The sequence below is a fragment of the Macrobrachium nipponense genome, chromosome 9 (genome assembly GCF_015104395.2).
Source record: "Macrobrachium nipponense isolate FS-2020 chromosome 9, ASM1510439v2, whole genome shotgun sequence".
Taxonomy (NCBI): Eukaryota; Metazoa; Arthropoda; class Malacostraca; order Decapoda; family Palaemonidae; genus Macrobrachium; species Macrobrachium nipponense.
The window spans coordinates 63193416-63206872 of record NC_061110.1 but is presented as its reverse complement, the minus strand read 5'-3'; the positions used below and the strand labels follow the sequence as shown (position 1 = coordinate 63206872).

At 38.5% G+C, this 13457-nt stretch overlaps 1 protein-coding gene across 1 annotated transcript in view; it reads left to right on the top strand.

The window, feature by feature from the left end:
* LOC135218082 (zinc finger protein 516-like) overlaps positions 1-10757 on the top strand; it is an 82878-nt gene extending 72121 nt beyond the window's left edge. The window contains exon 4 of the mRNA XM_064254225.1: positions 10208-10757. Coding sequence (XP_064110295.1) covers positions 10208-10757 — 550 coding nt within the window. The remainder of the gene's footprint in view (positions 1-10207) is intronic.
* The last annotated feature ends 2700 nt before the right edge of the window (positions 10758-13457 follow it).

Here is a 13457-nt window from a genome sequence, read left to right as displayed (position 1 = left end):
GTTGGCAGCAGTTCATCTGGCACTCCTGCACTTCAAGGCTCAGATCTCGGGATCGGTGTTGCAGGTCAACGCCAACGACACCACAGCCCTAGCTTACATCAGGAAGCAAGGAGGAACTCACTCCTTCTCCCTTTACGAGAAAGCAAGGGAGTTACTGCTTTGGGCCAAAGAGCGAAACATCACTCTCCTAACAAGGTTTATACAAGGAGAAAGGAATGTGAGGGCCGATCTTCTGAGCAGGAAAGAGCAAGTCCTTCCTACGGAATAGACCCTGCATCCAGAGGTCTGCAACAGACTTTGGAACCTCTGGGAAAGACCGAACGTAGACCTGTTCGCCACACATTGGAACGCAAGGCTGGAAAACTACTGCTCCCCAATCTCAGACCCAAGGGTGGTAGCAGTGGACAGCCTCCTTCTCAGTTGGTCGGGGATAGACGGGTATGTTTTTCCCCCATTCAAGATCCTAGGGGAAGTGGTGAGAAAGTTTGTAGCAGCAGAAGGAGCAAAACTGACTCTGATCGCCCCGCTCTGGCCAGCTCAAAACTGGTACACAGAGGTACTGGAATGGATGATAAATTTTCCGAGATCGCTTCCACTCAGGAGCGATCTTCTCAAACAGCCCCACTTCGACAGATACCACAAAAACCTCCCCGTTCTCAGTCTGACTGCCTTCCGACTATCGAAGGACTTGTCAGAGCGAGGGGTTTTTCACGCGGAGTTGCAAAGGCGATTGCAAGAGCAAGGAGAGCCTCTACCATTCGAGTTTACCAGTCGAAGTGAGAGGTGTTTCGAAGATGGAGCAGAGCTCATAAGATATCCTCGTCCAGTACCTCTGTGACAGACATAGCCGACTTCCTCCTTTACTTGAGAGAGAATTGTAACCTGGCCGTCTCCACAATTAAAGGATATAGAAGCATGCTTTCCTCAGTCTTCAGGCATAGAGGCCTAAATATTGCAGAAGACAAAGACCTCCATGAATTAATCAGGTCCTTCGATACCTCAAAAACCAAGAATATTAGACCACCCAGTTGGAACCTGGATGTGGTTCTAAGATATTTAATGTCCCCCAGATTTGAACCTCCACATACAGCTTCTTTCAGAGACCTGACCAGGAAGTCGTCGTTTCTTTTCACTTTAGCCTCAGCCAAGAGGGTAAGTGAACTCCAAGCTTTGGAAGACACAGTTGGCTTCAGGAAGGACTCAGCAATCTGTTCCTTCAAGCCCCTTTTCCTCGCTAAGAACGAAAACCCTTCGAAACCTTGGCCGAGAACTTTCGAGGTTAAGGGACTTTCTTCACTGGCAGGAAGAGAACTAGAGAGGACTCTGTGTCCAGTCAGGATCCTCAAGTTCTACCTGGAGAGGAAGAGAAAACTGGGAGGTAACAAGGAAAGTTTATGGTGCTCGGTTAGAGATCCTAAGAGATCCATCTCTAAAAATGCTCAGGCTTTCTTTATCAAGGACGTAATCAGAGAAGCCCACTTAGCCTGTGAAGACGAGCACCTCAAGCTCCTAAGAGTTAAAGCTCATGAGGTGAGAGCCATCGCTACCTCTTTGGCTTTCCATAAGAACTTGTCTCTCCAGACTCTCGTCGAGTCTACATACTGGAGATGCAACTCGGTGTTCGCATCCCATTATTTAAGATACATTCGAGTAACATATGATAAGTGTTTCTCTATTGGAGCATACATATCTGCGGATTCGTTGCTGGGACAGGGAGCTGAAGCCAATCCTATTTGGTTTAGTTATGTTAGCGTTTTTAGTGATTTGTGATGTGTTTTTTAGGTTGTTTAGAAGAGGGTGCTGGAAGTGGACCCCTTTCAAATCTTAATTGCTAACATGTTAGCGTGGTCAGGTGGTCGGGATTGGTTGTTGTGCTCCTTGTAGTATCTTAGTACCTAAAGCTCTGTCATGTAAGAGGGTTAGCCCCCGTTGATACGATACAGGTGAAAGCTCTGCCATGTAAGTGGGTCAGCCCCCATTGGCACAATCCAAGACAAGGCTCTGTCAAGTAAGTGGGCCAGCCCCCATTGACAAGATCCAGAAGGGCTATCAGTCACAGGTCTCATCCTCTCTGAAGCTCTTGACGCAAGCAGACTCATAGACAGTATCCATGAAGTCTTCTGCCCATTCAGGTAGGAACCAAGGTTTTTTATTATACCTACAACATATGTTGTTTTCCTGTTTTTTATTATATATATTTAGTATGTAGCTGTCTCTTGCCCTCCTCCAAGGGTGCCAATCAGCTAAGTATATATCTGCCAGGGAAGTTGCATGTACAAAAATGATATTGTTATGATACAATAAAGTTTTGTACATACTTACCCGGCAGATATAGGGCCTGCCCAGCCTCCCCTCAGGAGACAGGTGGAAGAGAAAATCTGATTAGAAAACGGGAATGGTTCCTAGTCCCGCCACCCAGCGGCAGGAGTGGGCTGATCACCTGACCTACCTGTCGCGTGTGCCGCGAGTTTTGAATTCTGTCGGGACGTCGGAGACTATAGCTAAGTATATATCTGCCGGGTAAGTATGTACAAAACTTTATTGTATCATAACAATATCATTTTGCAACAAATTGGAAGTCTCTAGCACAATATTTCGATTTATGGTGAATTTATGAAAAAAACTTTTTCCTTACGTCCGCGCAGTAACTCTTCCGAAAAAATCATAAATTTTTTCGTGTGATTGTCGTAATGTTTGCACCATTTTAAATTAGCCGTTACATAAAGTTTTATATATGGAAATGTGTGCAATTTCATGCACAATACAACTAAAAATAACCCATAGCTGTAGCTTTTATCAGTTTTGAAATATTTTCATATAAATAATGATAAGTGCCAAAATTTCAACCTACTGTCAAATTTGACTACCGAAATGGTTGAAAAACGCAATTTTTAAGCTAAAACTCTTATATTCTAGTAATATTCAATCATTTACCTTCATTTTGCAACAAATTGGAAGTCTCTAGCACAATATTTCGATTTATGGTGAATTTATGAAAAAAAAAAAAAAAAAAAAATTTTCCTTACGTCCGCGCGGTAACTTCCGAAAAAAATAAGAAATTTTTTCGTCCGATTGTCGTAATGTTTGCACCATCTTAAATTAGCCGTCACATAAAGTTTTATATATGAAAATGTGCGCAATTTCATGTACAATACAACCAAAAATAATTGAAGGTTGTAGCTTTTCTCATTTTCGAAATATTTGCATATAAATCACGATAAATAGAAAAAAAACCACGTTCGGTCAATTTTGACTCTACCAAAATGGTCGAAAAATGCAATTGTAAGCTAAAACTTTTACAGTCTAGTAATATTCAGTTATTTATCTTCATTTTGAAACAAATTCGAAGTCTCTATCACAATATTTAGATTTATGGTGAATTAAAAAAAAAATCCTTCCCTCTGCGCACGGATTCTCCACCGCAAATCTCCGAAATGCGTACGTCACATTCTCGTAATATTTGCTCCATTTCATATTAGGCGTTTTATAGAGTTTTAAATATGAGAATGTGTGCAATTTCATGTAGAATACAACAATAAATAATTGAAGGTTGTAGCTTTTCTCATTTTTGAAATATTTGCATATAAAAAAATATATAAAAAAATTCGACATTCGGTCAACTTAAATCGTCCGAAATGGTCAAAAACTGCAATTGTAAGCTAAAACTCTTACAGTATAATAATATTCAATCATTTATCTTCATTTTGAAACAAATTGGAAGTCTCTAGAACAATATTTAGATTTATGGTGAATTTTTGAAAAAAACATTTTTTTACGTCGGCACGTTACGAATTCATGCATCATTTTGTGATAATATTTTCTCTGTGTTGCTTTGGTCGTTTTACAATCTGTTATATACCTAAATGATCACAATTTAGTGTTCAATACAACAATAAAGAAATTAACTTGTTAGCTTTAACCGTTTTGCTCACAGTGCAATTTGAATACAATTATATATGAAATTTTGTTTTCGCGCTATCATATATCGCATTATTTATATATGATAATGATATTTTTTTTCATTTCTGATAGTTGCATACTAAACTTCAAGCAAAGACAAAAAAAGGAGCCAAAAATGAACTCTTAATCTTGAAAACTAAGCGCGCTGTGATTTTTTGACAAAAAAAATTTTTCCGCTTTGGCGCTCACTCCGAGACCCCCACGGCATACGGGAGACGATTTTTATTATACCCTTCGGCGTTAAAGGGTTAAACTCATTCTAATCATTGACAAAATGATTGTTGTCTACTCCAGCAATTCAATCTCGTTCTTACATAAGGAGGTACTGCACAAATCAAAGAAATTTGCTCAGGCATGCAGAGAAATGTCATTCTTCTGCCACAGTTTGTCTCAGGAAGAAACACAAAGCTTGTTATTGCAGACCAACACAAAATGGTTTTCATCTGCAACTATGTCAGAAGTTGTAATCCCCTTAGGGGAGCCCTGAATAATGACCAGTTTGCAACTGCCCAAAACATGAAGCACCCAGTTTACTGTGCTCCATGCCAGGATCTTTTGCATGGTTAGTTGATGCTTTCTTCGAGATTGGTCGAATCTAGACCCTTATGCTTTTCCTCCACTTAAAAACGGTTTCCACAGCTTCTTGGTGGTAGAAGTTCTTCACTTTCTGTCAGTGAGGAAATTTGTTAGACATCTACATTTGAGAAAATTCTATCAAAACTTCTGTATGCTTTATCTGACCCCATAGAAACAACAGTGGCCATATATTGATCTTAATGTTTGTCCTGAGGGATTTCCAGTGACTGTACCTGTTTAAATTACCTGATAAAAATTCTTTTGGTATCTCAGGTTTACAAAGCACTTTCTGTTCCAGGGCTTAAAATACTTGCACAGTATATTATTGCTTTGTGTTGTTTTCAGTTTTGGAACATACTAACTTCAATATTGCTCAAGACTTTGGATGAGGTCTTGTAATCATCTTTTGAATTGGAAGCCCCAAAATTTTCCTGTCATAATTTTTTATGGAATGTGACAATACTCCACTTTTAGCCTTCGGAGAAAGCTTTCTTTAGGAATTTAACTTTCTAAACACTTTTCCTTTTAGCTATTGCTACAACAGTTTATTCGTGAGCTTCAAGCCCTTTCATATAAAGCTTTGAATGGGTCCATTGTTTTGGGCTAAAAACATCCAGATTTATGATGGTGCCTAATTAAATCCTTTTGTAGGTAGCGAAGAGGAAGCTTTGCTATGTCCAGTTATAGTTCCTCAAGCTTTTATCTAGAAAGACCAAATCCTTGAAGAAGGGGCTGGTTTTAGAATTATTGTGTGTTGTTAGGAGCACAAACCCTCCCATATTCAAGAATGCTGTCTTTTTCTACTTTGCATAATTAAGTCAGCACATGTAGAATAAAATTCTGATCATTTGCCATTACAGTAGTACCTCGAGATACGAAAGGCTCAACTTACGAAAAATCCAAGTTACGAAAGCAAAGACGAAAAATTTTACTGCTCTACATACGAAAAGTTTTCAAGATACGAAAGGTTTCTGAAAGTCCGAGATTCGCCCCATAACAATTTTGAAACTCGCGCCGCACGCCGCCATCTTAGTTATCGTAGACTCGCCACCATCCTCCTGCTCTCCCATTGGTTCCTGATGCTAGCCAAGCCATGAGATCCTTCTCTCTGATTGGACAGCATCCCTCCCATCATGCATCTTCTATACGTACGTGTTGGCGTGCCTTAGCTCGGCCACTTCGCACCCGAAACTTTACCGTACGCATTCGGCATTCGTTCGCTCCAACGATTTCGTTTAGTAACGTAAATTCGTTAGTGATTTCGTTGCAGTACATATTATCGTGTTGTGCGAAGACTGTATTATTACGTATTTGTGTAACTTTACGTAAATTAACGTAGTCATGGGTCCCAAGAAAGTTGAAATTCACGGAAAGAAGTGCATGCTGTCTCTGGAGACAAAGATGGAGATCATAAAGAAGTACAAAGCTGGTATGCGATTGAGTGTGATCGCAAAGGAATACGGCCGTAATCCGTCGACAATAGGCACCATCCTTAAACAGAAGGATGCCATCAAAGCAACTACACCATCGAAGGGCATCACTATTTTGTCCAGCAAGAGGAGCCATGTGCACGACGAGATGGAACGGCTCCTCGTCTGGATAAAAGACAAAGAAATCGCTGGCGATACAGTAACGGAGACGGCAATCGCTCACAAGGCCAGTGCTATTTTCGGCGATTTGATTGGGCAGGCGGAAGACGACGGAGGGGAAGGGACTTCAACGCAAACCCCAGAGTTCAAGGCTTCGCATGGCTGGTTCGAGAAATTCCATAAACGGACTGACATCCATTCGGTGGTGCGTCATGGGGAGGCTGCCAGCTCGGACACGAAAGCGGCCAAAGCATTTAAGAAGACTTTCGACGAGATGATGACCAAGGAAGGCTACAGTTCTCAGCAGGTTTTCAACTGTGATGAGACTGGCCTTTTTTGGAAAAAAAAATGCCTCGTCGGACGTACATCACGGAGGAAGAGAAGAAGCTACCCGGGCATAAGCCTATGAAAGACAGGCTTACGCTCGCACTTTGTTCGAACGCCAGTGGGGATTGCAAGGTGAAGCCCCTACTGGTGTATCACTCCGAGACTCCTTGAGCCTTCAAGGCCCACAAAGTGTTGAAGGAGAAGCTTCCAGTGATGTGGAGGGCTAATGCAAAAGCCTGGGTAACGAGGCTTTTGTTCACCGAGTGGGTAAATCTGTGTTTCGGCCCGACTGTGAAGAGTTTTTTGCAAGAGAAGCGCCTCCCCCTGAAATGTCTGCTGGTGTTGGACAATGCCCCTCCCCACCCCCACCCTCCTGGCCTCGAGGAAGATATCCTAGCAGAGTATTCCTTCGTTAAGATTCTTTTTCTTCCGCCCAACACCCCCCCTCTCCTCCAGCCCATGGACCAGCAAGTGATAGCGAACTTTAAGAAGCTGTACACGAAACATCTTTTCAAAAGATGTTTCGACATCACCGATACCACAAACCTCACCTTGCGTGAATTTTGGAAGGAGCATTTTGACATCGTCATATGCATCCGACTCATCGACCAAGCATGGCAGGAGGTTTCGAGGCGAACCTTGAATTCCTCGTGGAGGAAACTGGCCCGATGCCGTATCCGACCGAGACTTCGAGGGATTCGACGTGGGCGAAGCTGGTGCTGCTGAGTCCGAAACAGTTGACGATCCCGAAACTGTTTTGGAACCAGATCTTGACGAGATCGTTGCACTCTGCAAGTCCATGGGGCTGGTCGTTGACGAGGGCGACATCAACGACCTTCTCGAGGAGCACCAAGAGGAGCTTACGACGGATGACCTGAAGGAGTTGGAGGCCATGCAACATAACGTCGTTCAAGAGGAGTTCTCCAGCAGCGGCGATGAAGAGGAGGAGCCTATGACAACGGCAGAAATTAAGGAGGTCTTGAGCCGCTTTTCATAAAGTGCAATCGTTCATAGAAAAAAGACACTCGAAAAGGCTCACACAGGTCGTATGCTTGGCGACAGTTCGATGACGTTTGCCTGAGTCGTTTCAGGAACATTGTCAAAAGCAGGCAGAAGCAATCTTCCTTGGATAGTTATTTTTTAAAGAGGCCTTCAGCATTAGCAGGAGTAAGCAAAAAGGAAGAACCGAGTGATAAAAAACAGAAAGTTGAAAGCAAAAAGGAAGAACCAAGTGATGAAAAACAGAACGTTGAAAGTGGTGATGAAGTTGAAATTCTGTAAAAAAAAAAAAAAAAAAAAAAAAAAAAAAAAAAAAAAAAAAAAAAAAAAAAAAAAAAAAAAAAAAAAAAAAAAAAAAAGTTAGAAATAAAAAAAATAAAAAAAATTAAAAATTACGTAATTTTTAGATTTTTGTAAGTTAAGTGTTACAGTTTTGTTAATGTTTTTCATAAATTTTATTTTTATAGTTTTCCTTAAATTTTTTATGTGTTTTCGTAAGTTAAGTGTACGTACGTACATACATTATCTGCCGTTTGTCCTCCTCCTCCTCCCTCCTCTGCCGCCACTTTCGGAGATAGCCTCACTCGAAAGGTAAGCTTCGACATTTTACGTTACAGTAATAATATTTCTTGTACACTAATTATACACTTTATTTACAAGTTTGGATTTTTATTCTTAATTTAGGTATTGAATGGTCCAAATTGTTGTAGTATTTCATTGTTTATAGGTCAATTTAGCTTTATTATGAAATTTAATGGGGTGTTTTTGGAGGGCTTGGAACGGATTAGCCATTTTACATGCAAAATGTGTTCCAAGATACGAAAAACTCATTATACGAAGGCCGCCTCGGAACGGATTAATTTCGTATCTCGAGGTACTACTGTATTTGATGATAAAACATCACATTGTCTATACTGTAAGCATGTCTTTTAATTTACTTTTAAACCTTTCACTGGTTTTACCCTGCTTTGTTTACAAGGCATCAAATGTTTTATGAGAATTGTAAAGCCCTTAGTCCCATCATCATGTTACAGACAATTTTATCCTGAACCAAATACTGTATGAGAGAATCTTCCTTTCTCTCCTGTAGGTTATTAAGACTTACTATTGAGTTTGGGGAGCATGAAGGTACTCATTAGTGTATAGGAGGATACCTTGACATATGAAGGTAGTAGTTTTTTTAGTTCTGGACTATTGGTTATGGGCCCTGACTCTGGCACACGAATCACTAGTACTCTATGGGATGGAGTCCTTTTTCCTTATAAGGAACCCCTGACAGTTCTCGCTTCAAGGACCTTACACTCTGCTGTGGGGCTTCCATCTGGTGAGATTACTTACCAGGAGGATCAATACAACAAACAAGAATTTTCCCTAGCTGCACTAAACCCACCATCCTCATTCAGTGTGGTAGTCAGCTAACTTTAACAGTAGGTAAGATGCATCCCAAAATGTCATAATGTAAATATTTCAATGCTGCCTGGTGGAAAACAGGTGAAAGAATCCATCTGGGTCAGCCAAGTATTATTCAGTAGTTTTGTTTGACTGCTGAAGATGTAAGCTAACGCTATCAATAGTTTATTGTCCAAATAATGATGTTATCATAAAAATGTTCAAATTCCTGTCATTTGGAGGCTGTTTTTGTTTTAGGAAGGTAGTAGGATGAAGTTTCTTCACATTGTCAGTCAACAGCTATAAGCTCTTAGAATTTTGACATAAATTTGCATGGTATTAATTTTGTTTTATTACTGTAGTAATAATAAAGTAATATTACAGACTGAATATTTTAGTTAACTACAGTTAGCTTAACACACCTCTGCCCTACCCCATAGCTATAAGCTTCACACCTTCAGTGCACAGCCTCTCACCGGTGATAGGGCCCCCTATTGTATGAAAGATTTGTTTTTGTTAAGTCACTTCCGATTGGCATGTATATATTGTACACAAATTCTCAAACAAAAAAATCCTGGAACAAGAAGAACCAACTGAAGCAATAAAATGATACACCCCAAATGGGTATGTTAAAATCATCATCTGTTTACTGAAAATATTGGATGTGGGAATGATTTCATATATATATATCTCTTTGAGTCGTTACTTATTCATCAAAAGAGTGCAGTGCACCATAATGAAAGGCCAATGGAAATGTACTTGGGGAGTAGTTGAAATGTTAGACATTTTCTTCTTTATTTTTATCGGTTACATATTTAATGTAGGTATCATGAAAGTTGTGTGTGTAACATGCACAACTTCAGCTAATGTAATGCTTATAATTTGACTCACAAAAATATGAAGGGTTTTGTAATTTATAGAGCTTACAGTAACAAACAAACCATAATCTTAATATATTTCCCAACTCCAAATTCTGCTGGTTGGACTTCTTTGAAAGGTATTGACTATATGAGCAGCCGCACTTGAGCTCAAAATTTGACAGATATTAAACTTACAAGAAGTTGCAAGTAAGCTAGTGCCTTTCCCCTGTGCTATTAACTAACATCCACTCCAACAATCAAATTGTACCCACCTGTAGTTATATTATTTTGGTTGTTTAGTTTTTCTGTCAACTGGCACAGTGAGCACATCAGAAATAAGTCTTGAATCACTGTATCTTTTTCCAAAGTTACTTTTGAACTAAGTATTTTAATGTGATGTTTACAACTGTAGTATGCACTTATTTTACAAAAGATTTTGGATTACATTATAATGACAATGAGGAATTGGTACCCAAGTTAAAACTACTACTGCTCTTTTTTTTCCAGATGCTCCACCTACAAGAGCTTACTACAACATGTAAGTGATTTCCATGCAAAGGACCGTAAGGAAGATATTTGTGAACCCACTGTAAGTCATCTAGGTGAACCTTTCAAAAGTGTTACTGCCAATGAGTTTCAACCTGATAAGAGCGACAGTTTTGTATGCCCAGAATGTGGAGAAATTTTCAGTAGTGTGGAGAAGTTTTCTGCTCATGCAGAACAAAAAGGTCATGGGAGTCTTCATGGTTCTTGCTGGATTTGTGGTATTTGTGAAGCTGCTTTCTTTGAAGAGAATGAGTTGAATGAACACCTTGTTTTACATAGTGCAGTTGTTGATGATGTTCCAAGGTCGGATAACGAAGAACGCCCTGTAACCATTCTTAACCAAGAAACTACTAGTGATGTAAATAGATGTTTGGTATCTGTAGATGAAGTTTCCAAGAACAAATACACATCAAATGATAAAATTGAGCCAGACTCATCAGTATTGGACAGTGATCATTTGGTTCAATATGAACAGTTCAAAAATAATTTAAATTCAACCTATGAGGACTGAAATGAATGCTGTGTCATCAGTGTTACTAATGAAAAAGCTTGTGATGGACATCACTTTATTCGCAGGTTCAGAAACAGCTTGATCAGATGTTTGGAGACGCAGAGTGAGTGTTAGTTAGGCAAGCAATAAATTGTTATAAGTATATTGCACAGAAATTATATGATTTGATGCCCTTTACAGATCAGGCATTGTAATAAACTTGACTATTTTTATATTTGTAGAAGGTAAGAAGTAGTATATTTTTCCTTGATTTTGTGTTCATGAGTGAACTTAAACAGTATACAGTATCTCTGACTGTCAGATGTAGTTGATGAACTAGACTAGACAGAAATTGAGGAACTTAATGTGAGTTATGTAAAAAGCATTTATACACATTGTACAAGCAGAAGGTATTCCTTACATATGTAAAGTACTTCAAAAAATACAGTGTCAAAACAGAGGTTGTTATAACGTTATTAAAACCTAATCCATTGTTAACCCTTAACAGATTGATACCATTATATGAGTAACAATAACAGCTTTTGAGTGGTGGGCAGAGTCAGTCTTGGTTAGCATCAATATTACGCACCATCGATTTGGAGGAATTGGGTAGGAAAGAGGTTCCATTACTTGAATGGCCTATATATTTACTAAGGACAACTTTTACACTGGCTCATATCAATGACTGTAGGCGGTTAGTGAATATAATACGTGTATAATCTAAAAAAGTTACTGCATTTTCGATCTCAGTAGATTAACATAAATATTTTACAACAGATATATGCATTCAGAATTTGTTTCTGATTTTAGTTCTTATCTGTTATGATATTGTGTGAGCTGTAATTATAATTTTACAAAATAAAATGAAATAAATTTTTAGAAAAAGACATTTACTATATCTTAGTAAAACTTACTATTGTCTTGTATAAGAGGCCCAAAAAGGGTTCTTACACCTTGTGGATTTGCATGTCTTCCTCTTTCCACTGATGTGTTTTTTATATTAAATTGGCCAACCTCAAATTTTGCCCAGTCTTGGGTGCTGCTTATTTTTTTTTAGTCTGACTCTTAATTACAACTCAGACAATATCATAACAGATTAAGAACCAAAAAATCAGTAACAAAATTCTGAGTTATGATATTTTGTTTTTTGTAAAATATTTACATGAACTTACTGAGATCAATGAGGAATAAAAACTCTGGATTATACATCTCTATTTCTTTGCACTTTTCTTTGCAAATTAAAACAATTATAACTGATATACTATCATAAAGGATAAAAACTTAAACCAACAGCAACCCCTGGGAATATTTATGAGCAAATATATAAAAAGACATCATGTGAGAGAGAGAGAGCGCGCGCGCCAGTACATGCCCTCTTGTAGTCAAGTACTCAACTAACTCGTAAGACGCCTAGAATCGGCTAGCTGGGTCAGTCTAAAAGTTGCTGTTAGTAATAAATTAGGGCTATTGAAGTAATGGGGCCTCTTTGCCACCCAATTTCTCCAAATCGATGCCGCGTAATATTGATGCTCACCAGGAGATAATTTGTCAACCACTCAAAATCTGTTGTTGTTGCTCATATGAGGGTACCTGTCCAATAAGGGTTAATCAAAATCTTAAGTACTATATCTGAAGAATATTTATTTGTAAAGGCACCAGATTATGAAATGAGATTAAAGATAAACTTTTGTGGCTGAAATACAGTCCCAGTAATTAACAAGTGCTGGTGGTGGGAGCGCCTCCATTTCTTGAAATTTTTAAAATTTGTGGGTTATGAAATATATAACAAGGTAAATTACTGTTTTACAGATTTTTTAAAAACTATAAGAGATATGAAGATATGAGTGGGATAGATTGATGTACTAGAAGTTGATGAAGATCTAAATGTGCTCATGAATGAACTTTTTCAATTGGAATCACTAATAAAGAAAAGTGTATGAAAAACACCACTGCAGATATGATTTCAGTTGAAAGTGAAATGATAACCCACACAAAAACTAGACTGCTGTTCAGAATGTGGAATTGAGAATCAAGGTGTGAAGATTGGGAATTAAGGGTCATAGGTAATGTACCAACAAAAGATGACCTGACATTATTTGATATGTATAAAGACATTTTGTATATGTACTAAGACATTGAACAACAGTGTATGCAATTTAATAATCTGATGCCTTTTGTAGATATCAAGATGGCTTTGACAGTATCCATAGACCAATATTATGTAAGTTCTTACATTACTGTGTTATTCCCTTAAATATGTAAAGCTAATCAGAATGATCTATGAACGAATTTACAATAAATAGTGGGATGCTATAAAGGACAATTTGTTACCTTCATTATTGGCCCTTTTCAAAGATTTTATAATGAAACGTGGTTGCGATGGAAGAAAAGATCTAGATTGGATTACCAATAAAGTGATAAACATAGAATATGCAGATGATGCTGTCCTAACACCAAAAGTTTTGAAAAATTTGCTTTAGAGTGGATCATAAATCTTAAAAGAATGGACTCAAAATAAATCTGAGAAAAAGAAAAGTAAAGGGGATTGAATATGCATAAAGGGATGAAATATAGCAAATCTGTAAAGTAGTTGATTGTTTCTAACATACAAACCTGAAGTTCTTTACATAGGATGCAAGCTGGAAGAGCCATTTAACTTTCAGACAAGATTGTTATCTATCGACAGTGGCAAAGGTCCCCCCCTACCTGTCGGTATGCACT